Source organism: Rhinoderma darwinii, chromosome 1 (genome assembly GCF_050947455.1).
Source record: "Rhinoderma darwinii isolate aRhiDar2 chromosome 1, aRhiDar2.hap1, whole genome shotgun sequence".
NCBI classification, from domain to species: Eukaryota; Metazoa; Chordata; class Amphibia; order Anura; family Rhinodermatidae; genus Rhinoderma; species Rhinoderma darwinii.
The window spans coordinates 38932302-38958962 of NC_134687.1; the positions used below are offsets into that span (position 1 = coordinate 38932302).

Genomic DNA, 26661 nt, shown 5'->3' on the forward strand with positions numbered 1-26661 from the left:
ATTTAGGCACCAGATTTACATCAGTCTTATGGCACTATAAGAGAATCTATAAATATTAGCAGCACCGGTACAGAAATAAGTGAACTAAGCTCTTTGAGCACTCTTGGGTGTAAGCAACCAGGACAAGGATCTACATCCACATTAAGCCAATTAAAGTGTGTTATTAGCAGTATTAAGCCTTGGGGTTATCACTGTCTCTAGACTGCAATTTTGTCCCTCTGCTGGAATTTATTTCCATAGCAGTCTACAGAAGTCCACGACCAGCCTGCTAGACTGAATTGTAGCAGATAGACACCACACTATACAACAAAGCGTTAATACTTCGCAGTAAAGCGGTTACAACCACATGAAATCAGAGAAAACAAGTCTTTTTGTCTCTTTATTGGGTGTTAAATAAGTTCACAAGAAAACAAAAAGTTACTCTTGGTGTACATGAAAATTAGAACAATACAACCACTTGAAAGGGGGGGGGGGGGAGGGGGAGAAAACAAAACAAGAAATGTAAAAACAGAATTTCAGCCGGAAATGGGAAACTGATACTTTCAGTGCGGTGGATATGCAACGCGCTTCATACCACAGTGCGTTCAGCGTTTTGCCAATAAAAAAAAAAAAAAACGTCGGAGGGAAGGGGGTGTAAAGGAAAGTACACAACTCCAGGTCTGAAAGTCTATTGCATGAAGGATGTTAGTAAACAAAGTCTATGAATTATTGCCTTGGTCTTAAGTGTCACCTCAGTCTCTGAAGAAGCTGAAATGGCACCGTGCTAAGAACATCAGACTGTTTAGTAGAAATAGAGGGTTAGAGGTGAGAAAAAAAATAAAAAGGTGCTTTGTAATGTAGGACAAGTTGTGTGATGAGCATCAATGTACAATTGATGACTGTTTTCTGTAGCCAAGCCCTCGTCACTGCAATAGCTTAAAATGTGCAACCGGAAACAAAAATGTACCAAGCGTTCGTGTCACTATTTTCAGTGCAGGTTTTACATAACCCTTTCAGGAAGCTCCAGGAATTCCAAGTCTGAAGGAAAAAAAATGACGCACGCGCACGCTCTATGTTCAGACAAGGGTGTTTATGAACCACCAGGAGGAAAAAATAATAATTCTACAAATCCAAGTTATTTCTATACGTGGATTTGAAAAAGTTGTGCTGTATAGAAGCAAGCCCAGGTGGTGGGGGTCATGAGATGACAACCCAAATTGCATTAAACACTGTATAATGACAAAAACGTATATTGAACTTACAAAACAAAGTGGGAGGGAACCGATCGTCAGGCCAAGTTCACACACCCCAGCAAAACCAGGAATTAATGCAAAAATATTTTAACAGTTTTGCCTTCCCAACTTTTTGGGGATGAAGGGTTTGGAGGGGGGGGGGGGGGGAAACACCAAAAAAACCCAAAACCATGTATTCAGGCGACAGAACTTTGTCACAAACGCAAATACTTTGACTTTGTATTGCCTTTTATGGTTACGCCATTTCTCCCAAAGCAATATTAAACTTTTTGCATTTCCTGATGTTCCAAGCATGCTTTTTATTGGTTTCTTTTGGTAAATTGTTTTTCAAATATTGCTCTTACTGTGCTTGAACAATCTGCACGAAAGTGTTAGAAGCACAAAGAGTGCGATAAATGTGAACAGTTACACTGACCATGTGCAGAGTTGAATAAAATGATACATGGATCAATCTTTATTTCAGCCACGCTCATGTTGAAAATAAACCCAAAACATGTTTTATTCACCATTGCACGCACATACTTGCCCATTACATCCTTTCAAAGTACAACATTTCTAAACTACTTGACTAAATAACTGCAACGAGAACAAAAAACCCCCCAAAAAAAGGAGCAACTAATGGCAACAGCCGTGGGATTTCAGACCAAGTCATTGTACATGAGAGAAGCCGTTAAAGTGGCAAACACACATAGCATTTGCACCTAAAAAGTCTGTATACAAAGATGATATTCGCATCTAACTCGACCCCTAATGGTCCTTGATTGTAGCCGTATCCAGGAACCTGATGTAATACCTCAGTGAGACTTCTGCCTATGTAGGAGGACTGCTACAGCCACAGTCCTATGTCCGTGCAATTGACATCAAAACCCCCTACAACCACCCAAAATGGGCACTTCCAGCATCGACTTTGGGCCCTAGAACGGATTGAGACCCACTCCATAGTTATGAAACCAAAATGTAGGCCAACTATTTTGGATCCAATTTTTTTTTTACATTTTAGAAGACAAAACACTAAAATCAGACAGTATCCAGATACTACAGTCTGCGTTTTAAGAACCGCTGCAGCCGCCATTTTGAAAACTTTGCCTAGCCATATGTTTACGTAGAGGAAAAAAAAAAAAACACCCTGAAAAACAAACCTTTAGAAAGTATTACTGATGGTAAATTCAAAGTTGCAGGATACAGCTTTTTGGTTTTTTTCAATATTAATTGCAAATATTCTTAGAATGCAAAAAATTTTGATGGTGGAATAAAAAAAATAAAAAATAAAAATTAGCTGAAATTATCTTTGCTTTTTCCCCATGCACAAACTTCCCAAAATACCTTCGGCTCATGCCATTAGCAAGAATATGAAATCCTTTTCTCCTCTGTTAGCGGGCGCAAAAATATCATCGGATAGAAAACACAGTATTCTTTAAGTCTCTAAACACAATCTCATTGCTTCTACTTTTTTTTTTTTCTCCTAGAATACTTTTTATTTCATTTTTTTCCGTTTTTTTAAATATGTTTTCAAATAAAGACTGGGCAAGTCATCCATGCTACTCTCCTGCATTCAGAAAGGCACTGATTGATTACAGTGTTACATATTTATCTCCTAGATTTTGTAAGAGAAAATCGCCAGACGTCAGATCTCTCTGAATGGCAGAAGTAGCTGTAGGTTCTACAACGTTGAGATAACAAATCTAGCTACAGCTCTAAAAGGGGGGAGCCAAAAAAAATATTACTTAAAAGAGGTAATGCAAACTGGATGCAGGGTTTTAACTAAAAGAAGCACATCCGTTCTTCATCTGACAACACAATTTAATCTAGCTATACTAAGCAAAGTTGGTCAGAAAACGTAGGAAAAATAAAAGAATCGAGAAGGCTGATACCCTACCTAAACTGCAAGAAAAAAAGCAAAAAAAAAGCACACAAACATCTAAAGTGGTAACTAAAGAGGTCCAGAGCTGCAGACTGTAGAGGGAGCAGACGGACGAGGGCTCGTTATCTCTTCTTAACACTCGGATCTTTCAGAACTACAGCTGAGTGCGAGAGAAAAGTTCTTCTCTGCATATATCGGCCCATTCGTGTCCTCCCTCAGAAGCAGCGTCAGAGCTTGAACTGTCACTTGAATAGATCTTCTTCCTGAAGCTGCTACTTGGTATCCCATCACTGAATCCAATGGTCATTTTCGCTTTGTTACATGCAGATGTCTACAAGCAAAACAAAATAAATGAAACTAAACAATCCTCAGCTTGATCAGTAAAATTAGAGCTTGGAGGCGGAAGCCGTTCACATAACCTGGTCAGAAATCAAAATCTTTTTTTTATATGATGAGCTGAACTTTGTTATTTGTATTTTACCCAGGATGAGCTGTGGGCACCAGGCACAGCCATACCAGTGAGGTATCGGGATAACTAGAAAGGAGAGCCCCTCTGTAAGAGCAGCTCCTGATCTCTCAGACCATCCATTCGAATAGCTGTCATGTAACGCTATATATCTCTCGCAGAGACTGCTGCAGGGGAAATGTCTCGCCAGAAGTGGCGGCAATCTCTTTGGGTGTTAAAGTAGCTAGATTTAAAGAGGCTCTGTCACCAGGTTATAAGTGCCCTCTCAGTGGTTTTTATTTTGAAAAACGATAATTTTTGAGCAAGTTATGAACAATTTTTGATTTATGCTAATGAGTTTCTTAATGACCAAGTGGGCGTTGTACAGAGGAGTGTATGACGCTGACCAATCAGCATCATACACTTCTCATTGTTCCAGCCCAGCTTCATTCACTGCACAATCACACTGTGCTGTGGATCGTGCTCAGCTGGAACAATAAGTGTATGATGCTGCTTGGTCACTGATTGGTCAGCGTCATACACTCCTCTGTACAACGCCCACTTGGTCATTAAGAAACTCATTAGCATAAATCTAAAATTGCTCATAACTTGCTCAAAAATTATTGGTTTTCAAAATAAAAACCACTGTTATTGTACATTACAGCGCCGATCAGATTATTTAGGAGATAGGGCACTTATAACCTGGTGACAGAGCCTCTTTAAAAGAAGCCTCATCAGCGGATTGCCGCCCTGGCTTCCATTCGTAAAGAGGTTATCTTCATGAGACAACCCATTTAAGGCATACCTCAATCAGGCCCTGGTCATTATATAACTGCATACAATTGCCGCAATTACCAGGGCGTACGTCTATGTCAGGATGAAGGATATACCTCTTACTGAAGACAGACCTGTATGTCCATATGCAGGAAGGGGTTAAACATCTTGGTTGTGTACTTTCAGTAGTAAATGTTCTGATATGTCACAGATCAGAGATGCCCTCATGTGTCAGATGTGCGGTCTTCCCCAGAACAATGATCAGGAATTAATGCTGGGGCTCTGTGGTCCCTACATAAGTATTTTGTCAGAAACCAGGACAGATCTCAAACTTTTTTTCTCCCCCAAACTTGTGTTTTTAGCTATAAAATATATGGAGAACAGAACCTGTTTTTGCGGCTGCAATTCACCTGAAAATCCGTGGGTCCCACTAATTTCTATGAGCACATGCACACGACCGTGGTTTCCACGGTCCGTGCATTGCTCGGGAGCCTGGACCGCAAAAAGATAGGACATGTCCTATATGGGACGCATTTTGCGGTCCGGGCTCATTGAAATGAATGTACAAGGTCATGTGCACAGCCCGTGACTTGCGGGCGGCCCGTGGATGACAGCCCCTCCAAGCCGCAAATCGGTCGTGTGCATGAGGCCTTAGACTGCACTTATTCTGACTTGTGGGCCGTCATATCACAGATTTTAAAAACGATTGAATTTTTAGGTTGGGGTATAATCGGAGAGATCTATGTGGAGCTGGTCCGGTGTCGTGGCTCCATTGCATTTACCTTAATATGAAATCTAGAGACGTGTGCATGGGGGCCCATGCACACATCCGTAGATTTCATCTATCCTTAAATACAGATCCTTAGTTTATAGTCATCCATAAATCATCCGCCTGAACGGTGTCTGTAAATACGGTCCGTAGTGCATCTGTATTTATGGATCCACCAAAAAAACCAAAACAAAAACACGGGAGGAATCTTGGGTAATCCCTTGGCGTCGCACAGCAACGCTTGCGTAATTACAGACGGCTACACATCCGTAGCAGTTCGTAATTACGGAAGCGCCAATAAACTTTTGGGGAGTCCATGCTGTAATTATGGACAAAAAAAAAAAGCCATGTATTATCATTTCTACGGCACTGACACCAATCCGTAAAGGTGTCCATAGCCCATAGAAACAAATGGGTCCGTAATTACGGATGAATAATACGGTTGTGTGCACGGTGCCTAACAGATTTCTATCACTGAAAGAACCTTTACTCAGATGCCCTCTTGAAATAAGGCCCCATGCACAGGACCATAAAAATCATCTCTAGTTGCGGACCGCAAGTACATAAACATTCACTTCTATTGTCCATGGACACCTTCCCGTCTATGTAAGGGAAGGTGTTCGGGCCGTAGAAGTGTACCGCAAGAAAAGACCTCTCCTATCCTTTGCTTTTTACGGTCAGTGCTCCCATAATTTGCACTGTTACTTGTATGGGAGCACGGGCTGAAAATGCAGACGGCTGTCCGCGGCAGTGCCCGCAATCGTGGCTCGTGATTACAGGCGCAGCCACGTGCATGAGGTCTTACAGTGCTGCTTACTGGGCAGGCCAAACACCTTAAAATATCAGTACAAGGTAATACCCCAATGACTCCCTGAGGTGTTACAATGTCCTCTTATGGGTTTACTCTGCAGCAGGTACAAAGGATGGGGCATACAGAATATAAAAACCACATTACCTACTTTCTCAATCTCAAGAGGATGCCAACCAGCGCAAGGAAGATCCTTCCCACCTGTATGATCTACACAACTGTCTTCCTTGGCATCTGTGTATAAAGCTGTGCAAGAAAAAAAAAAGACAATGATTTAATATTGAATTAATGCTAAATAAAAATGATAATACACAATATTTCAGTAAGTTCAGTCTGCAGATTTTTTCTGGTTAACATTGCGTTATTTGAGGACATTCCTTTAAAGATCAAGAGAAGACAGTCAAAAGCAAAATCTGAAAACAAACCTCTACAGAGTAGAGAAAACTGTCAAAGTGCTACTGTTATCCTTCAGTACAAGGATCCCAAACAGCTGATGTCTACCCAAGGTTTCATGCCCTGAATAGTACCAGTCAGCCAGCCTTATACCATCACGCACCAGTGACAACCGTCATTAGAAAGTTTAACAGTTTCCTTACAGTCACAGCAGGATCCAGAAATTAACGGTGAGTACAGCGCCTTCTGCCACCAGCACTGCTTTTCGTTAACAGCATTTACGCCCTGTAGGTTGATGCTTAGAGTTTGATACTGTATATATATAAAAAAAAAGTTATTCGTTTTATGCATATTTGCTAAATAAAATCTAGTATAGGAGGAGAAGTCATTTACAAAAGGTGTTTTAAGAATTACCCAAAAAAAACAAAAAACTTGTCTACTCTGGAGATTTCTGACACACGCACAGCAGAGAAAGGTCTTTTCGGGAGGCCATAATACATCCGTAACATCCAGACCCTGCGTGGTTCTCGTGAACCGTACTTAAACCGCCATAGGGTTCTGCTCCATAGAACTTTGTGGGTCTGGGTGTTGTAACGGTTACCGACGTCTAAAATAAAAGGTTTTGTTTGTCCCTGCCTCCTCGTGGGAATACGGTCCCGTACTGAAAACACGTTTCAGTTCGGGACAGTATTCCCACGGGGAGCCAGGGGCACCTAGCATCATACAGAACTATGACGCTAGGAGCCCGGCTCCCTGAGCGGTGTTCAGTCTGGGAAATGCGGCCGACATGCAGTCCGTATATCACTGACCGAACACGGCCGTGTGCATGAGGCCTTATTGCTTGTGGTTGATAATGACAAATGGTCTTTAAGTTTTCCAATCCTCCAGAAAAAAGAAAAAAAAGCTAATAAAAAACACAGGGATTTGGTGATTAACGGGTGGCTATGTGCTGCACTAATCGTTGTTTTTTTTTTTACGCATGCGGCGTAATAATTCCTAGGATACAAGTGAACAGATTTTCCGATTAGGGACATTTATGACATATCCAGGACATGTCATAAATGTCAGATAGATGCGGGTCCCACACCTGTCTCTAGAATGGTGCCCCCTAAACCTCGAGAGGTGGAATGGGGTTTAGGGCGCCCCGTTCTAGAGATAGGCGCGGGTCCCACATCTATCTGACATTTATGACATCCTGTGGATATGTTATAAATGTCCCTAATGGGAAAACGCCTTTAATTTCCATGGGGAAAATAGTGCATATCCGTGTATGACACATTCTTCTAAATCGTATACATTGTAAAGTGCAGCCAGTGTACATACCTCCCCCAAGTCTTCTTCAGATGTAGGATTGCATCCAGTATTAAGGTTTTCCTTTACATCTCCTTTACTTTTCGACTCCAACATTTTGCAGCTTCTTTTGGAGTTCTCCGTCCCGTCACTTTCAAATGACTCTATAATCCTAAAGTCCAAGCGATCCCGTTTCTCCGGAGGCAATGCGGCAAGCGATTCTTCTTGACCATCCAAAGAAGTCTGTGCACTTTTCTCCATGCCCGACTTCTGTAGTCTAGGGAGAAACTTCCCAGATTCAAGCTCAGACTTTCCAAAGAAATGACTTTCCTTCTCGGCATCTTCTTCAAGAGGTTTGAGATCATCCTGTGGATCTTCGAACGTCTCGCCCTCCGAAAGAGTAGGCGCGACGACCTCATCTTTTTCAGATTCAAAGTCCGACTCGCTCCCTGCGCCGGGAGACAGCTCAGATGCAGATATTGGGCGGAAGTGTGTGCGTGGGGAAATTCTTATTGATCTATACTGCGTTCTGTCCACGCCACAGATTCGGGGATGGCTAATATCGCCCTCTGAATCCGAGCACAAAGCTTTTGGTTTAAAACTAGGACTACTGGTAATAATATTTCCAGGTTCAAAGGAGCACTCGACATGAAGCACTTGAGAAAATCTATTGTTTAACTCAAAAGACGAGAAGGAGTAACCCACGCCCGGCTCCTCCACTTTAAAATTATCACATGTGCCAAGGAGATCCTCATGCAATATAAAAGAAAACCCCTTGCTCGAGCCTTTATCTCCATTTTGCTCATTTTCTTCGAAAGAGACAAACGGTCTCCATAGCTGGCGATGCCCGGGAGCAATGCTATTCCCCGGTGTCGTGAACACGTCAGTACCAGCTATTGTAACAACCTCCGAGGCGGCACAATTCAGTAAGCTTGCTTTTGCTGGACTCTGTGGCACCACAGCCCACTCATCTTCACCATTAAAGCTTCCAAATTCCCCATAAACTCCTCCAAGAATAAATGAATTCTCATTCACATGGTTTATATCCCAAGGTTTCGAGGGAGTCATATAATCTCCGCCATCAACCTTGGCGGTCTCGCAGTTGAGAAACGCTCTCTTTTCTGCATGGTTCCTTTGACTTTCCCAAAGATGGTATTCGGATCTCTGAACAGCCTTACTGGGCTCTTGAAAACTTGCTTCTTCCGTATCGTTCGCATCTTGACAACTAAAGGTATTTACATCTAGCGGAAACAGATCATCTTCCACATTCGCCCACAAGTCTTTGATGACCCCTGAGCCGTATCCGCGTCTATGAACGCTGCTTTTAGGTTCAGCCTCTGTAGTGTCGGATATTTCTTCATTTTCCTGTTCTAGCTGAATGCCGCAAAGTGACTCTAACTTCGATTTCTTGCCCAATACCAGCACCGGCTCCTCTCCTAAAGTTCTGTTTTTAAGGAACGAATTTTGTGATTTTATACCGTGAAGATCATCTTGAAAAGTTAAAGTGACTGTGGGAAGAATATAATTCGTATCTTTTGCATTCAACGGAGTATAATCTTCTAGGTGACTGTTCAGAGCCTCTGTATCTGATCGGGTTCCATCTGAATGCGACCATGGACTGCAGGTTCTTGTTGAAAGATTTGAACACTGTTCGTTTTCATCGAAGGCACTATTTTTGGTCCATATAAGTAATCGCGACTGAGTTTTCCCAAACCCATTCATGCTGGAAGAAGACTCTGCTTTACACTTCTCATTGAACACGCTCTCCCTGGGCAATGAGAATACAGAATTACTGCATTGCACTTCAAACACTGAAAAATAAGAATCCGTTCCATCAAAAAATAAATCTTGATTGCCTGCGTGCATGTGTGTATTGAGCTTTGTGCTGTCGAAAAAAGGGGAGAATGTACCCGGGGAGTCCCCTCCCAAACTCTCCCCGTCTGCATCGGCTGAACTTGAAGGTGAACAGGACTCCCAAAATTGAGCTAGTTTACTATGATCTTGCAAGAAAAAGCCTTCAGCACCGATAGAACTAGTTGATCCTGTCCATATTGCACTCTCCCCTCGCAACTCCTGGTCGTCGAACGCTTTGCAAGATTCAGCCTCAATATCACTTTTTGCGTTGCCTTTTTGTCGAATCATATTCAAGATGCGACTTTCTCCTTTCGTTTTATCTGAGGCACCTGGATCCAACATGGATTGATCAATTTCGACTTCATAGAAGTGTGTGAGTTCTACAGGATGAACATCATCCAAATAAATGTCCTCTAGAAGAGAACAGTTCGAGGTCCCTGTGTGATCACTAGTCTCTGTTACGACTGCGGGCATTTCTACAAAGTGCCCCGCAATAAAGGTGCCCGCGGCGAGGTATGTTTCGTGGATATTGTGGTTATTTAGATGAAGATCTTTTACAATCTCCGACAGCTCTTCTATCCCTTCGGATGCCTTATACCAGTTGCGGTTTTTTCTATAGGTGGTTTCCAATTTACTTTTACTGCTCAGAGGAATAAAGTATTCGGTTATAGGCTCCGTATACCACAAGGGCTCCTCTCTGAATTCAGTTTCCTTTCTTCTCCTTTCGAAGACATCATCTCCCTTCTCCATTTCTTTCCATGCATATTCTTTTACTTGACGTTTCGCTCTCTTGCAGCCCGGCTTCACTGAACTTGCACCGCTGCCCACTGCCACATTTTTCCTCTCGCTGTTTTTGGATGGAACCTTTGGACCAGCTTTCCCCTTTTTGTTCCGGACCTCCCTAACTTTGTGTCTTACTTTGATGAATCTGGTTTTCGTTTCGCCCCGATGACCGCTTGAACTTGAGCCTGCTTCGCTTGAGCCAGATGACCATGACCGAGGGCGGATCTTTCCATCTGACTTGTGCCTCACACTTTTCGAAATATTTGTTCTCTCATCAACTGCGCCATTACTAAACTTGTTCTCTTTCTCGTTTTTGCCTTTCCTTTGTTGGTTCTTTCCCTGTACAGCGTTAGAAGCTCCGTTGTTCTTGTTGGCCGTTACTGCTTCACTTTCGCTATGGCAATTCTTTGGTGATGGAGTTTCGGTGCTTGTTTGTGGGGCAGTGGAAGATGAGGAGGAGCTAGAATAAGAGCAGATTTTTGACTTGTTCCATACGGTCATTATTTCTTGCAGGCAAATTGGCTTTTCTGAAAGTGGTGGAAAAGCTTCATAATACCTAATATGAAGAAAAAAAAATAACATACAGGTTATTAATACATTTTTTTTCACTTGTCCAATCCAATAAATTCGAACGGATTCATTTAACTTCTGTCTTGCTATCAAAATGAGCGCAAGTTGACTTTTGGGGGGGGGGGGGGGGGAAGCGCCACAAACCAAAACACTATACGTAGACTCATTTTACTCTATAGACTGATGAAATCTGGTTGCGGTGTTTTCAGGGGAGGATGTGGGTGCGGTTGGTAGGGAGAACCTTTAAAGGGGCTCTACGGCAGCAGGAAAAAAAAAACACATGTACTAAACACCATTAGGTATTCTCTGATGAATAATCAACTTGAATTTTTTTATTTAATGACATACCACTCACCGATATGATGACCACGCTGCTGCTTTACTTCCTGCTTTAGTCATTCAGCGAGCGCTAAACCACTACAAATCCCAGAATGCTCTTTCACATTACTGGGAGCTGAGACAAGGGACTGGCACAAATACTCTATTCTATAGCTAAGCTAGTCACATATCAGGACTAGGTTCTCAATATGAAAAAAGGAAGCGGGTCCCTTGCTGCTTCATATTGGCTTGTCACTGATTAGTCACATGACCGTGAGTGGCTCGCAATTGTAATCTTTTCGGTAACAGCAGTCACAGATCGGAGCAGTCACGGTGCCTGCCACTTGCGATCACGTGCTTGATGACGCACCGACACGAACGGGAGCACTAGGCAGCCTTCAGTCACGTGGGGCTGTGTCGGCGCTTCGAGTAAGATGAAACTACAGCCTGACTGCTCCACGTGACCGGGTTTTGGATCGGCGATTCTGCACACATTTCAAAATTAAAGCATATTGGTAAGTGACATCTTAACAGATATTATCAAGAATGACCATTTTTAGGTCTCTGGATAACCCCTTTAAACCTTGCTACAAACCATCTTATGCAAACTCATGGAAATCCACTTTGCGATCTAGCAGAAGATGTATTAGGCCTTGTTCACACAGTGCAGATTTTGCATGCATTTTTTTTAGGCTAAAACCAGAACTGGATCCAGCAGATCAGACCTATAAGGCATTTCTTCATAGATTTCTTCTGTTAAGGGCCCATTCCTGGATTTGGCTTAAAGAGTGCCCATACACCTACCGTGTAAGCTGCTCTGACATTTGTCAAAGCTTGTGCTACCCTTTAACATATGCTCGATCATTCTTACACATAGCACAAGCTTTATAGAACTTACATTTCTGCCTGATCCTTTCTTGCTGGAGATGAAGTAGCTTCCGGTGACAGCGATCCATCGACTTTATTACTTTTGTCTTCTGCGAAAGTTATAAATACAGTCGATTAAGGAGGGAAGAACAGAGCGCTGAGGACACCCTAAGGGGTTATCCCACTATAGGAAGTCCAGTCTTCGAGAGATGACAACTTACTAGTGTGGGAAAAAAACCCTTAAAGGAACAGTGTCATCACAAATTATTTTTTTATATGTTAAAGATGTTAGTGCTTTAATAAAAACGTTTATTTTCATTTGTGTGTTTGTGTTTTACTTTTTCTTATTTTTACACTTTTTCTTCCCTATGGGGGCTGCCATTTTTTGTTCCATTTCTGTGTGTGTCGATTAACGACACACACAGACATGGAATACGGCAGCCACAGTCCCATAGGGACTGCGAACGGCTCCCGTCCCATTGACTGCCGTGTACGGCGTCTGTGTGGGAACTGCGCATGCGCCGCTCCCACACAGTCCTATTCGAAATTGGCGCCGTCCGGCGCCATTTTCCTGTGGACCGGAAGTCGCGGCCGGACAGTAATATTACTACTTCCGGTCGCGGCTTCCGGACTTGTGCACATGGAACAGCGGCAGCAAAGGGAGCGGACGGGCCGGAGGGAGCCGCGGCGGCAGGAGCAGGTAAGAGATTTCAATGTATGTTAGTGTTTGTGTGTGTTTACTACTGTATGTAAACCTACTACACTGTGGGTTACCTCAAAAAATGGCGACACACAGTGTAGGAGGTTAAACCTTTCAAACCCCTCGTTTATCCCGGCACTAGCCAGGATAAAGGAGGGGGGGATGCTGAGAGCTCACTAGAGCGAGGGCTTTTAACCCAATGTTGCAATGCTGCAATTTTGGGAACTAGCTCCATCTAGTGACCAAAAATGGGTAGTATTATAAATTAGAATTAATTTATAATATTTCCTGACTATTTCCTGACTCGTGAAAAAAATAAAAAAAATTTGAACCATGTTTAATCACCCACACACTAAATGTTTAATTTTTAAAAAAAAAACATGTTTTTCTGGCAACACATTCCCTTTAAATACTGAATTTTCAGTCTAACAAACCTCGACTTCTCTAGAACTAATGCATTCAACAACAGTCAGCTGAGAGATCTGCTGCGTGGCCCAATAACATGGATCTCCAGTGAAGGGGGTTGTAATGATGGACAGCTCTCTTAAAGGGAACCTGTCACCAGCATTTCACCTATTGAGCTTTACTTATCCCTCACTGGCCGCTGCTATCAAAAGTTCATTGCCGTTATCCCCTCTCCTAAACTCCTCCTCCGACTGTAAATAACGGTCTGCAAACATTTTGCGCCTTTTATCGTAATAATCCGGTGTCCCTTTGTGCGCACACACCAGAAAAGGACATCAGTGCATAAGCGCGGGATTTTGTGTGCTGGGGGAAGACGAGGAGCTGTCAATCAAAAGTAAGGAGGCAGGAAAAACTCGGGAAGACTTGAGGAATGAAGTTATGACTCTTTTCAAACGAAGATTTGACTCTTTTCAAATGAAGATCTGACTCTTTTATGCTCATTAGCATACGGTGTGGGAACACTAAAAAGCTGAATACTAAAGCTACAGAGCCGACTAAGAAGACAATTATAGGTTATATAGAAATGATTTTTCACCCACTACCACCAGGTATTGCTGGTTTAATAGGTGAAATGCTGGTGACAGGTTCCCTTTAAGGCTTTCTACCCTCTCTATTCACACAATGCTGCTCAGAGTGAAGACATTAATCTTCCATCACCCAAGATGAGATTCACAATATTTCTGCCATAAATGCAGCAAGGTCGCACTGACAGGCAGATGACATAGGAGAGGTCACTATATGGAACAGAACGGCCACTGAGTGATGTCCTATTTATTGGAGAAGTCCTTCATGGTTTGCTTATTGGATATATGTATACAGTGCATCATTCTACAATGGACAGATCATTGCTAAAGAGAAAAATTATTACCTTTATTGGAGGGCAGCTGGTCACTTTGGCTGCTCTGGAGGTCTTTCAGTTTGGAGCAGAGCTCTTCCACTAAAGTTTCAATTCCAGAGCTCTAGAAAAACAAACAAACAAACATGATGAATCTGATTTCCCCAATACCACAGACAACCTCCATCTCTCCTATTATAGACAATTCAAGAGAGATCGGTACCAAACGTGCCTAGATATTTGAAGGAGGATCTGTCTTCTCTCCTGACACGTCGGTTTCATTAAATATGCGCATTCTCCATAATTTAACACTGGAGCATCTTTTCATAGAATTGTGCATTGTGTCGTTGCTCTGTTATTACTCCTGAAAATGTATTGACAAGTGGTCATTACTATTCCTCGTCTCCAAACCATGTCACACTTTGTAATCCGCTTAAAAACAAAGCCTTAAAGGGGCTGGCCTGGTGATCAGCTAAGAAATGGTTTTGGCGGACAATGGTGCCCATTGAATATAAAAGTGTTTATCGCCCTCTCTCTTGAACCTGCGCAGTCCTTATCTGCGCATGTGGAAGCAGATTATCCCATAATTTCCAATCATCCTGGATCCAGCAGGACAGTCCCAATTTCAGGCACTGTCCCGTGAGATCTGCTCATGTCCCCGCTGGGTGCCGTCCAGTCACAGTACTTAGTCAGGACTGCTTGGTGCCACGTGGCGATAGGGAGGAGACGGAGGGCCTACACCAGTTGAGGCAGCGTGGCTGAGGGAGCAAGAGGCCAGGAACAGACAGCAAGAGGCCAGGACCAGACAGCAAGAGGCCAGGACCAGACAGCGCAGCCAATATCCCTACTCCCACAGGCATAAAACAGGACTAGGGTAAAGAAATCTTCTGCACGCAGATGTGAACAGGGCCTAAGCAGGAGAAAAACTAAACACATGAATGTGTATTTCCCGGTCACGGGACAACTGATATGAAAGAAACATTATTGAATCTTCTTAACATGCGTAGCCACATCCCTCCATGTCATAATGCTGGCCGGAAATAGTCTTCTAATCAAGAGCTCGTAATAGTTCATAGACTGTGCAATTTACATCCATTCAAGACAACCGCTGCCAATTGGCATCTGCTTCAGGACAAGTCATATTTATAACACTGCATCTGCATCCTGAAGGCGTTCATCGCAGCGGCACCAAGCAGGTTACCCTCTTTTTTTTTTCTTTAACACCATCTTGGTAGAGGCAAAATACCATTAGTGACCAAGAACAACTGGATACAGAGGCATCATACAGCACGACTACCCGGTTTACATTATTTCTAAGACTAAACTAGTCAATAACTTAGGCGGTGTTCACATGTGTTGGAATCTCAGTTTAAAGCCTCCGCCGCAAATTCTATCAGATTCGACTGGAGAAATAGCACTGCATTTAGCACCATCTTCCCATCAAAACGTCAACATGGCCTGTCAAGTGCAGCTGGTATCATACGACAGATCCAGAACAGCATTGTGGCTTCTGTAAAAAAAAACACAAGCCACGACGGAAGTGTGAATAACGCCTTACTAGACTTCCTATATAATATATATTTAATGTGACAGCCGACAACGCTTATAGTGCATTCAGACACCAGAGAGTCTGCAAAACCTATTGAACCTTTGCTGAATGACTAAGCAAATTCACTCCATAACCAGCGACACCTTAAAGTGCACCGTAACTTATGTTTCTGCAGCCCCGAGAACGACAAGTTACCAGTCACATCCCCCAAGATACTGCTAGTCCCTGCGCCATCACAAAAGCTACATTACCTTACCATCGCTCATAGTCTAGTTTCGGAAGCAAACAATTTGTTCCTGGATCAGGCACGTCTTGCACCAGCTGACGTTCTGCATGCTGTTGTGCTGAGCGGTTCATAGCCGGCAATGCAAGGGGAGGGAGGAGGGGGAGGCCGCTCACAGTGCAGCGTACCAACCCCCAAGAGATCACTATAGCATCTTGCGGCAGACTAAGTGTGGAGCTGAACTGGGCAGTGGCTCACAAATACAGGGAGCCAATTAAAAGTGAATATTTCATGAGTTCACGGAGAACGCACTGACATTTCACCTCTTCGGTTTGTGACAGCTGTCAAAGCAGGATGATGGAGAAAGGCCATCTACACCCAAAGACATAACATGGCCAAGTAGATATTACAGAAAGCCTCCTCATTAGCAGGAGGAGGGAAGAGATGGAAAATCTGACTGTTCAGCTTGTTCCACGCTTCTAACCCCGGGTTCAGGATATGCCAGGAAATTGAAGTGCACGCTATAAATACGACAAGGCGCACACACGGATCAGGGATCTGACAGACACCACCCACCACCCCGGCTACTGGCAAATGGCCGTCCCTGAAGACCTCCTGTCAAAGAAACATTTAGTATACAGTTACAGGGAGGGGTGGGCAATCTGCAGACCTACAAGTGCTGAACCGTCGGCTCATACTGGTATATTGCTCAATAAAACGTCAAAAATGCTTTAAAAAAAAAAGTTCACATGCAATATAGTGTACGTATGCAGGCGTTTTAGGCTCTGTACACACTACATCATTACTTCGGATTATGACAGAGCCATGACAACCATGCCAGAAAACCAGCGAATCCCAACAGACCCCCCTTGGCTTTAATAGGTCCATCGGGGGTTCCGGTGTGTTTAACAGCAAGAATAGAGCTGCAAGACCAATGGTAGCGCCTGAACGTGAGCGCAAATAGAGCCTTTTTTGTAAAGGGGGGTGGGGAGGGGGAAACAAGAGATCTAGACCAGACTCTGGATGTAACCACGGCAACCAGAAATATAAGGCTCTGTTCACACTACCATCACTTTTCCCAATTACACTGTGACGAATCCGTTTTCTGACAGATTTACATGGCTGCTGATGGACCTTATTAACTAAGAGTCCATCGAGGTTCCAGCATTGTTGACCGGAAGTATGGCACTGTAGACTCCTGCGACTGAAGCTGGCTGGAATGGAATATCCAGCAGGAGAGGGTCTGGACGGCTGTGCGTACTTCACATTTTATCCTTGCTGTATAATAAGCGCACGTTGCGCAGCCAGAAATCTAAATAAATAATTTCTTCTTTCTAGCAATGGGCGAGCTCATGATCTCCTGTAAGGGGCATTCAGGCTCCGTGCACTGGATTGCTTTTCCTGGAATGTGGGCTGTCAGTGAAGGATTAAGCAGCTGTTGTGTGCGCGTCAGCTGCCCGGCCACGTGAGCCCAGGCACCGGGTGATTCACCCCACACTATTATTTTACCATATAGATTTACACTTTAAATGCAAGCAAAACAAATGGATGACCACTCCTGCCGAGGATGACAATCAGAATCTATAGTCTGTATGAGACACTATATGCTGCAACATCACAGATTAGAGGACGCTTCCTGAAAGCTAAACCTCAGCCGTAGGTTGGTTATCAAAGGTTTAAAGTTACTTTGGTTAGAACAACCCTAGGTCAATTTTCATTTCAATTTTTCCTGTCTTTTCCAAAGCAATGGGATGTCACCCATTTGAGCTGGTCCAAGGGTAGGATCTAGCATAGGAAACCCATTTTCTTACAGAAGGAAGGGATCCTCATAGCTTGGCCAGAGTGGCAAGTGGTTTTAAAGAACATGGCTCACTCTGGAGGATCTGCCCCATTTTACCCAGACATGGATTTCAATGTGAAGCTAATGTTCAAAGTGGATATGCTGGGTCTCCTATGTTACCATATCTGAGGGCATCATTGGATAGAGGGGCAGATGCAGATCTTGGAGATAAAGGGGAAAGATGATTCCATTTGCATTAATATTCTGGCGGAAAAATGTTGCAAATATTTGTGCACGTCTGTTTTGCACAAAACCGACTTTTCCCCCTTTTACGGCGCTTTCGTCTCTTTTAGAAAAAACCGTGGATGGGGCCCATTTGTGGCCCAACAAAATTGACCCCAGAAATTGGCTTAAATGATAGTGGGATTCTACATCAGCCCGTAGCTGGCATAGATTTCAGCGTGGGGCAAACGGACAACCCAAGATTTATTAAGCGTGTGCCTTTAATAAATTTGGCACATCTTACTCCAGCGTATGAAACGCCAGTCTTACTGAATCAAATCATAGAAAACTATGGCTCAGACTTACTATTTGTATGTAAATAGCTGTTTATATGCTGCCAGGACTCAGAGCCTGTGAGTCCTGATTCCCCCTGCCCACACACAGTGAACTGCAGCTTTTCCTGTATAAGGCCCCATGACCAGAGTATTCACCCGGAATTATAGATGAAATTGCAGACCCGTTCATTTCCAAAGGTCACGGACACCTTTCCGTATATTTACAGATGTGTCCGGGCAGTAGAAATGATTCGCAAAGTATAGAACATGTCCTATTCTTGTCCGCGACTCACCCATAGAAGTATATGGCTGCTTTCGCACCCGCGGATGGCAACGGATGTGTATTCGTAGTAGTCGGATCAGTATTTGCGGACAGTAAAAACCATTACGGTCACGTGCATCAGGTCTGAGTTTGTAGAAGCAGGGAGAGAGCTGTCAATCACTGTGTGGGCGGGGCAATGAAGACTCACAGGCTGTCACTAGGAATCCTGGCAGCATCAGCAGCTTTTTACATGCAAATACTGAATCAAACCATAGAAAACTATATATCTCCACGTTTAGCAGAGGGTCGCTTTGTGATATGCTTATTGTCAAGGGACCCTCCAAACAAGTAGGGATTGTCCAAAGCGGAGAACCCCTTTAAACTTATGACACTTTCATTGGAGGTTTTACCATCATCTACTTATCTTGGAGCATTCGCCACAAGACTAGACTGTCAGGGTCTGGTCAGTTTGAGAGAAAACAAAAAATACTACTTGATAACAAAAACAGATAAGAAACAAATGATCAGATTGATAGCTGGACCGAGCAGCATGGGTTCCTCTTTTGTAGTTAGGCAGCAGCAAGGAGTAGAGCCGAGGTCTGGCACCTGAAGGTGTATTTCCTATCTTCTAATGTTATGACATATAGCCAAGATAATCGCGAGAACAAAGGGGCAGAGAACCCTTCCGCATCTTTCCAGCCCCCCACTTGGCTGTGTTGCGGTTCCCTGTAGAGCAAGTGTCCAGGGGTAATCTATGAAGGAGTCACACTGCGTAACTGAGCTCCATCCTTCTTAGTGTCGGAGGGGTTCCTGGCAGTCAGACCCCCACAGATCAAGAAGTGACATCTTTTCGTGATAATCACGTTGCATGAAACCCATAAAAAAAACTACTTCTGTGGTAGGGTAGACTTACATCGTGATATTTTGAAAAAGGCTTCATTTTAGGTATGAGAAAATGAATACATAGAGGGAGATGTGTAAAAAGTGGAGTAGTTGTTTATAGCAACCAATTAAGTCGCCGATATTTTCCAAAAGGTGCTCTACTGCTGTACTTTCTCTCACCAGCTTTGATCCATTTCCCCAGTTTCTACCCGACCTCTAAACTTTAAATACAGCATAATAGGAAATAACTGTCCTTCACTATCTGAATATTTCCCCTTACAATCAGATCTTTCAGTTTCATCTCATTATGGTGTAAATACAACGTGTGACATTTACTGCTGCAAACAGATTCTTGCTTCCCAGGGAATTTCAGATTTATTTTAAAAAGCAAATCTCCAATTATAAGGGCCTGTTCACATCAGCTTCTGCCCGACCGGTCTGTTGGAGGAACCGATGAATGGAAAGCCAAACTGAAACTAGAGCTTTGATTTGCATTACTTTCGATTTCAATGGTAGCGCTTTAGTTGTAGTTGATTTCCATCTGTTTCCGTTCCATAAAGTTCGTTTTTTTTGGTGGAAACAATAGCGCAGTCGACTAGTCCCTTGTTTCCGTGAAAAAAACACACCAAAACACTTCACATAAGGTAAACCAAATGCAACTAGATAATTACCATTAAAATGGAAAGTATGGTTTCCGTTTGGCTTTCCATTCATCGGTTCTGCCGACAGAAAGGTCGGATGGAACCGATAAACAGAACCCTGATATGAGCAGTTTTGTGGACCACAAAATACAGATCCTACCTAGTGGCTTCTGTGTACGGTCCATTTTTTTTTTTTTGCAGGCCCATACACTAGAATGGATGAGACTGACCACAGATACGAACCAGTTCTATAATTTGTGGAACGGACACAGATCAGCAAAAACAAAAAGCATGCGCATAGACCCATATAAATGAATGGTTCAGTATGCTATCCGCAAACACAACCGGTTAGAAAACTGAAGACAATGGTCGTGTGCACGAGCCCCTACTGCGTTTCAGCAGAAGAGACCTCCGTGCAGTGTTGCAACTCTCTGTAAAGCTCCAGCGGGGGAACAAGAAGCACGTTTTGTCTCAAGCCGGACCGAGTATGACCCTGCGCTGTGCGGCTTCTTTTATAAATAATAGGAGCTTTGCAGCAGATTCTTTTTTTCTTGCTACGGTTTCCTGGAAGAACAAACGTGCAGCTCGTTCCCCCACTGGAGATTAAGGCTGGGTTCACACGACCTATTTTCAGGCGTAAACGAGGCGTATTATGCCTCGTTTTACGTCTGAAAATAGGGCTACAATACGTCGGCAAACATCTGCCCATTCATTTGAATGGGTTTGCCGACGTACTGTGCCGACGACCTGTCATTTACGCGTCGTCGTTTGACAGCTGTCAAACGACGACGAGTAAATTGACTGCCTCGGCAAAGAAGTGCAGGGCACTTCTTTGCAAATTAATTTGAGCCGTTCTTCATTGAACTCAATGAAGAGCAGCTCAAGATATACGAGCGTCACAGACGCCTCGCATAATACGAGGAGGAGCATTTACGGCTGAAACGACGCAGCTGTTTTCTTCTGAAAACAGGCTGTCATTTCAGCCGTAAAAGCCAGCTGGCGTGTGCACATACCCTTAGGGTGCAGCAACACATGGCAGATTTTGTTGCAGACATTTTCTGTGACAACAAGTCTGTTGTATTCATCTGAATGGGGTTGTTTCTGCCGCAGGTACACGGATTTCTGCAGGTTCCATTCAAATGAATGGAATGGATTTGGAGTCGCAGAAAAAATCTGCAACAAAATCAGCCGCGTGTGACTGCACCCTTACAGAGAGTTGCAGAGCTGAGGTCTGCTTCACACAGCTGCGTCAGGTCCGTGAGATACAGACCGTATCTCTGCCGTATTTCCTGGACCAAACGCGGTTCAGGGAGCCGGCCTCCTAGAACTATAGTCATCCATGATGCTGTGAGTCACTGCGTTGCTGCGGGACTACTGTCCTGTACTGAAAACATAACAGTAGGGGACAGTAGTCCTGCAGGGACGCAGTGATGCACAGCATCATGGAGGACTATAGTTAAAGGAGCCCGGCTCCATGAACTGTGTTCGGTCCAGGAAATCCGGCCATATCTCACGGACCGAACGCGGCTGTGTGAAGAGGCACAAAAAGGGGTAATTTTCTAATACATTTAATGGCAAACAGGAACATAACACACTAGGTGCAGCAGCATGGCTTGTCAGGTTATTATTTGAGTTACGCTTTAAAACCACCAATCTCAGCAGAGACGTATAGAATATTTTTGAAAATTGCATCACCAGAAAATCCTGCAATAAACAGCAACATAAGTCACCTGTAGCCCAGATGGCGGTATCCCCCGTCACCCAACGAGACGACCCATTTATCTGTCCACCATAAAGCAGGGTGAGCTGCAGAATTGATCAGGGTCATGAAGTTGGCAGCGACATTTACATCTAATAAAAACAGAAACAGCATCCACTTTTCTGCTCCAGATTACAATCTACGCACCGGCTTCCAAGCTCCAGCTTGTACGGTTTCATTCTGGGAATTGTAGTGTCAGGAGCCTAGAGCAGGACACATGTATCAAAGCAAACGTCTCACGGCCTGAATCAGATGACTGCTTGTTTGACTAAAGGTTCACTCTAAAAATAACTTTGAAAATGCCAGGGCAAAATTCCAAAGTAGGAAACAACTGCCAGATAACTTCACCAGAAAGAAACAGGGCAAGAAAACAAACAAAACACGGGATCTTTGGGTGCGCCCATTATAGCAAGAAGTAAATTATTTTAAAGGGGCAGCTTATTTTTAATATATACAATGCATTCGTAAAGTCTTCAGATCCCTAAACTTTTCACATTTTAGGTTAAGACGTGGTGCTAAAATAAAAATTGGATTATTTTTTTCCCCCAATCATCTGCACTCAATACGCCATAATGACAAAGTGAAAAAACAGAATGTTCGTAATCTTTGCTAATTTATTGAAAGGAAAAAACTAAAATATTGCATCCCCAGCCGTCTGATCACTTGGGCCCCCCCCCCCCCCTCCTACTGCAGGTGCGCAGTGAGGAGTATAAATAAAGCGGAAGTCTAACATGCTCCCTGACGCTACATTCAAAGCCTACGGGGTCAACAGGAAGAGCCAAATACAACAGACAGGCGACATACACTTTAAACTGTGGAGGAAACACCCGGCAAACACTAGGAAAGAGAAAACTCCAAGCAAATGCTGTCATGGCTGGGAAACGAACAGGGAAATACTCCGGATTGCTGCTCAATTAGTACTAGCGATTCATTGTAATGAGGATTTATCTGTTATCTGGAAGCAAAGCAATTTGCAGAGAAGTGAGAGAACATCATTATTTCTAACCAATAAGACTTCAAATATAATGCCTTTCATATACAGAAGACCCCCCCCCTCCCCCCGCCCAGTGTTGGCAAGTAACATATTTACTTCTATACAGACATTACAGGTAAGGAAGGCGCACATAAGCCTCTTTATGGCTAAATAGAGAAGTTTTTTGTTTTTTTTAGCATGAGTCATGCTCGTCTGTCCCAATAGTTCAGAAAGAAATGGCTGTCGATCACATCCTCCTGATGCAGAGGTCACATGTATCTCCCATGTCAGGAGTGGTGAGGTGCAGCACAGGAGCAGGTACAGGTGAGTACTGATGGTGCGGCTGGGGGACACTATGGGCTGTAGTTCTAGTTTAGGCAGCTTAAAGGAGCGCTCCAGCAAAACTTACTACTGTGTTACGCCCAGTGCAGACCCCGACTAGTGTTCTACTGTCATGTACCATCCCTTTTAGGCACTTCCCTAGTTTAGCACAGTACATAAGTGCTGCTTTAAGAGGTGCCCCCCCCCCCCCCCCCCTGAGACATGTCTGCCACATCTACAGGACACACCATAAAGGTCTGAAAGATTTAGCCCTCCAGGTAGTAGTGGCGCATGCGTGCGGCTCTTAATTGTAGTTTACGCTGCCACAAATGACAATGCTCCTATTTACGGATGCCACCACGTCTCTTCTCTGGAGGGACAAACAGGGACCCACGATAGGTGGGAGTCCCAAAAGTAGAACCCCCACCTATTCAGACATTTATGGCATATACAGTCAATATTCCATAAACATCTCAGACGGGAATACCTCTTTAGATTTTCGTTGCAGTCCTTGGGAGTAATGCAATCTGATAAATGAGGCCCATGGACCAGAAATGGTTGTGCATCTCTGATTCAGAGGATTTTAAAATTTACAATCCCCAATATTTAGGGTACCCAGCTGAACAAGATTGAGGAGAGGATGGGAGTGTGTATATCAAGATAATGGCAAGGATCACAGCAAAGTGCTGCTCCAGTAATGGTCAACGTAAAAAGCAGCGAGCTGTCCATATGAATAAGTAAAGCTGGAAAGGCATCATAATGTTTAGTGTCTCGTCCGCAGCGTGAAAGCACTTACTTCATCAGAAGCTGAAAGCAGACACTGAACTGCAGCCTGTTTCTTCATTTCTTCCATAGAGAGATCTGAACTCTTCTTCTTGCCTTTCCCCCACTTCTTGCAAGCTCCCTTTTCCCAGCCCGCAAAGATGTCATTTTCCTGCAATTTAGAAAACACCACAAAAGTCAAGCAGCAAATATTCTGATTTGTTGTAGCCCTCCACCGAATAGATATCAGACAATTCTTTCTTATCCTCTGAACTCATTTTTGTAAAATTCACACCCACAAGATATTCCTGTTCGCTCTTTTAGGCCTGTATACACAACAGATTTTCTGCAAATAAATATTATTCTGAGTATTAGGGATGCACGATGCATCGAAACTTCGATACTGTGCATCCCTAAACGGTTCGATACCGCTATTTCTTGTATTTCGATACTGAGCTGCGCAGCCGCACAGCTCAGTATAGTAATACATGACTGTATGGGAGCGCGGCTGCGGCTGTGTAATTCAGCCACAGCCGCGCTCCTGAGTCATGACATGTGCGCGCGGGGTCAGGATGATGCGATGCGGCCAGCGCTGCCCTAATGAGTGGCGGCACTGAAGACAGAACATGTCAGGCGCTCTACAAAACACCTCCATGTTCTGTCTCCAGTGCCTGAACCGCCGCTCATTAGTGCAGCGCCGGCCGCATCACCTCATGCTGACCGCGCACGCACTTCCTGTCAGGAGCGGGGCAATGGCTGTATTACACAGCCGCAGCCCCGCTCCATAAAGGCGGAGATCAGAGAAACCTCTCCTCTCCGCCGTTATTCCCCTGAATGCTGCGATTACAGCGGACTGCAGCATTCAGGAGAAAATGAGAAGGGGGGGATGCCCCTGGATCGCGTCACAGGGAAGGCGATCGAGGGCCATACCATATATGGGCAGACAGCCCAGGGTCTATTGACGGATCCCAGGGCTGTCTTACCATATTTCTTGTTGTTAGGGCATACTTGGGTATGTCCCAACAACTGCCTGTGTGCTATCTGTCCACAGGCTAATGTACTGGCACATATCTGATATATGTCAGTACATTAAAGTTTAAAAATAAAGTAAAAACAAAGTATTGTTAAAATTAAAAAAAAACACACATTCACCTTTTTTTACAATAAACATTAAAATAAGTCTCTACATAAAATATACACATTCAGTATTGGCGCGGCCGTAATAACCTGCACAACAATTTTTTTTGCATCATTTATGATGTGTACGCTGTAAAAAAATGAAATAAACACGGCTTTCATTCACTTATTAATGTGGGGCACGAGGTGCGATGAATTTAACCGCCATGTTCCTCACATTAATAGTAATTAACCCCATCATGTACCTCACACATTAACCCATTATGACTGAGAAACAGGATGGGATTAATTACTATTAATGTGAGGTGCATTCATCACACGTCGCGCCTCACATCAGAAAACCTAAGAAATTTTTATTTCTGTTGGCAAAGTATCGAAATTGGTATCGAAATATTACACGAAGTATCGGTATCGAAGTCCAAATTCTGGTATCGTGACATCCCTACTGTGTATAATGGAGTTATACAATTTTCCAATATACTTTGTATCAATTCCTGACGTTTTTTTCAGATCTCTGCTTGCAGTCATTCGTTAAGGACCTTCATTGTATGCAGTGGATATTAGAACGGTTACATAAATCTAGCCAAAACGGCTGCTGCATTTGTTGCGGGACATGGTCCCTTCGTTCTAGGTAGATCTTTGATATCGAAAGACAGAAGTGAAAGACTCTCTTAGGTCTCATGCACGCTTCCATTGCCCGTCGTACGGGCGCTAACGATGGATCCGTGAAACACAGACCAGACCGCACACGGATGGATGGCTTTGTGTGCCGTCCGTTGTTTCAACGGACAAAATGAAGGAAATGGCCGAGACAGTTCAGTCAAAAACGGACAGGAGTAGGAGCGGTCCTATTTTTGTCGGAACGGCCACATGGTTCCGTTAAAACAGAAGTGTGCATGGCCCCATAGAAATGAATGTGTCAGTGTGCTATCCGTTAAAAAAAACCAAAACAGATAGCACCCTGAAGAAAATAACTGAAGTGGGCATGAGACCTTAAAGGAAATACAACACGGAAACAAGATTACCACAACAAATATCGCCCGTCATACCTGTTCTTGAAGGTCGTAGTCATAGCTGTCATGTAGCAGAAGACTTAAGACATATCTAGTGTATATCATGGCATCAATGCCACATTTCTCCAGCTCTTGTCCCAGCCAAGTCTGGACTGGGTCTAAAGCACGAAGCATCGACATTTCAAAGACAGAAACGGGGCCAGGAAACGAGCTTAAGGTGCCTTCTGATGGTAACCCATCCACAACTGTACAGATCGGGCGCATGAATCTAGGTAGTTGGCATCCTTAGACTATGAAGCATTTTTTGGTAGGCTGTTGCTTTAGAAGGTGGAAGGGATCTTCATTCTAGGAATCTGGGGAAACACTTCAATTCCAGGAAGATCATTTATCATTGCTGACATTTAGTCACGAGATTTCTTATTCCTCAGGCATGACTGAAGAAATACATCTTACTAGGTGGACACACATGAGGGTGTGCTCTCTTTCACATTGACAGAAGGACGACCTCCAAGGCAGAACCTGGAAAATAAAGTTTACGGATAATCAGCAAGAGCAATTTACAGAATTTGCCGTTACAGAAATTTCTACAACAAATCTGCTGCATGTGAACATTCCCTAAAGAGGTTTTCATACTAAAATAAAAGTGTTGTCGTTGCACTAGGATGGGCCATCACTTACTGATCAGCGGGCATTAGACTGAAAGGAACAACAGCAGTTCCCTGAATAGTGACGCTCTTTGTGCAGCATAGTCCTGTTTAAGTGAATGGGGCTGTGCTGCAGTTCCCTGCACAACGGGTTGCCAGGAGCGCCTCTGTGGAGGAGTTAAAGGGGTTTTCCC

The 26661-nt window shown here is 43.7% G+C and overlaps 1 protein-coding gene across 2 annotated transcripts in view; it reads right to left on the bottom strand.

The window, feature by feature from the left end:
- Nucleotides 1–366: 366 nt before the first annotated feature.
- The window catches only part of KIAA0232 (KIAA0232 ortholog), a 34470-nt gene continuing 8175 nt past the window's right edge, over nucleotides 367–26661 (bottom strand). The window contains exons 2-9 of one of the 2 annotated variants that reach the window (XM_075857802.1): nucleotides 25860–26342; nucleotides 23708–23845; nucleotides 13998–14088; nucleotides 11996–12074; nucleotides 7606–10765; nucleotides 6486–6594; nucleotides 6041–6135; nucleotides 367–3424 (exon numbers count right to left, since the gene is read on the bottom strand). In XM_075857802.1, the coding sequence (XP_075713917.1) occupies nucleotides 3248–3424; nucleotides 6041–6135; nucleotides 6486–6594; nucleotides 7606–10765; nucleotides 11996–12074; nucleotides 13998–14088; nucleotides 23708–23845; nucleotides 25860–26087 (4077 nt within the window). In that variant the 5' untranslated portion in view covers nucleotides 26088–26342 and the 3' untranslated portion in view covers nucleotides 367–3247. Of the gene's footprint in view, nucleotides 3425–6036; nucleotides 6136–6485; nucleotides 6595–7605; nucleotides 10766–11995; nucleotides 12075–13997; nucleotides 14089–23707; nucleotides 23846–25859; nucleotides 26343–26661 lie in introns of both variants that reach the window. The other variant, XM_075857811.1, reaches the window with a different exon arrangement.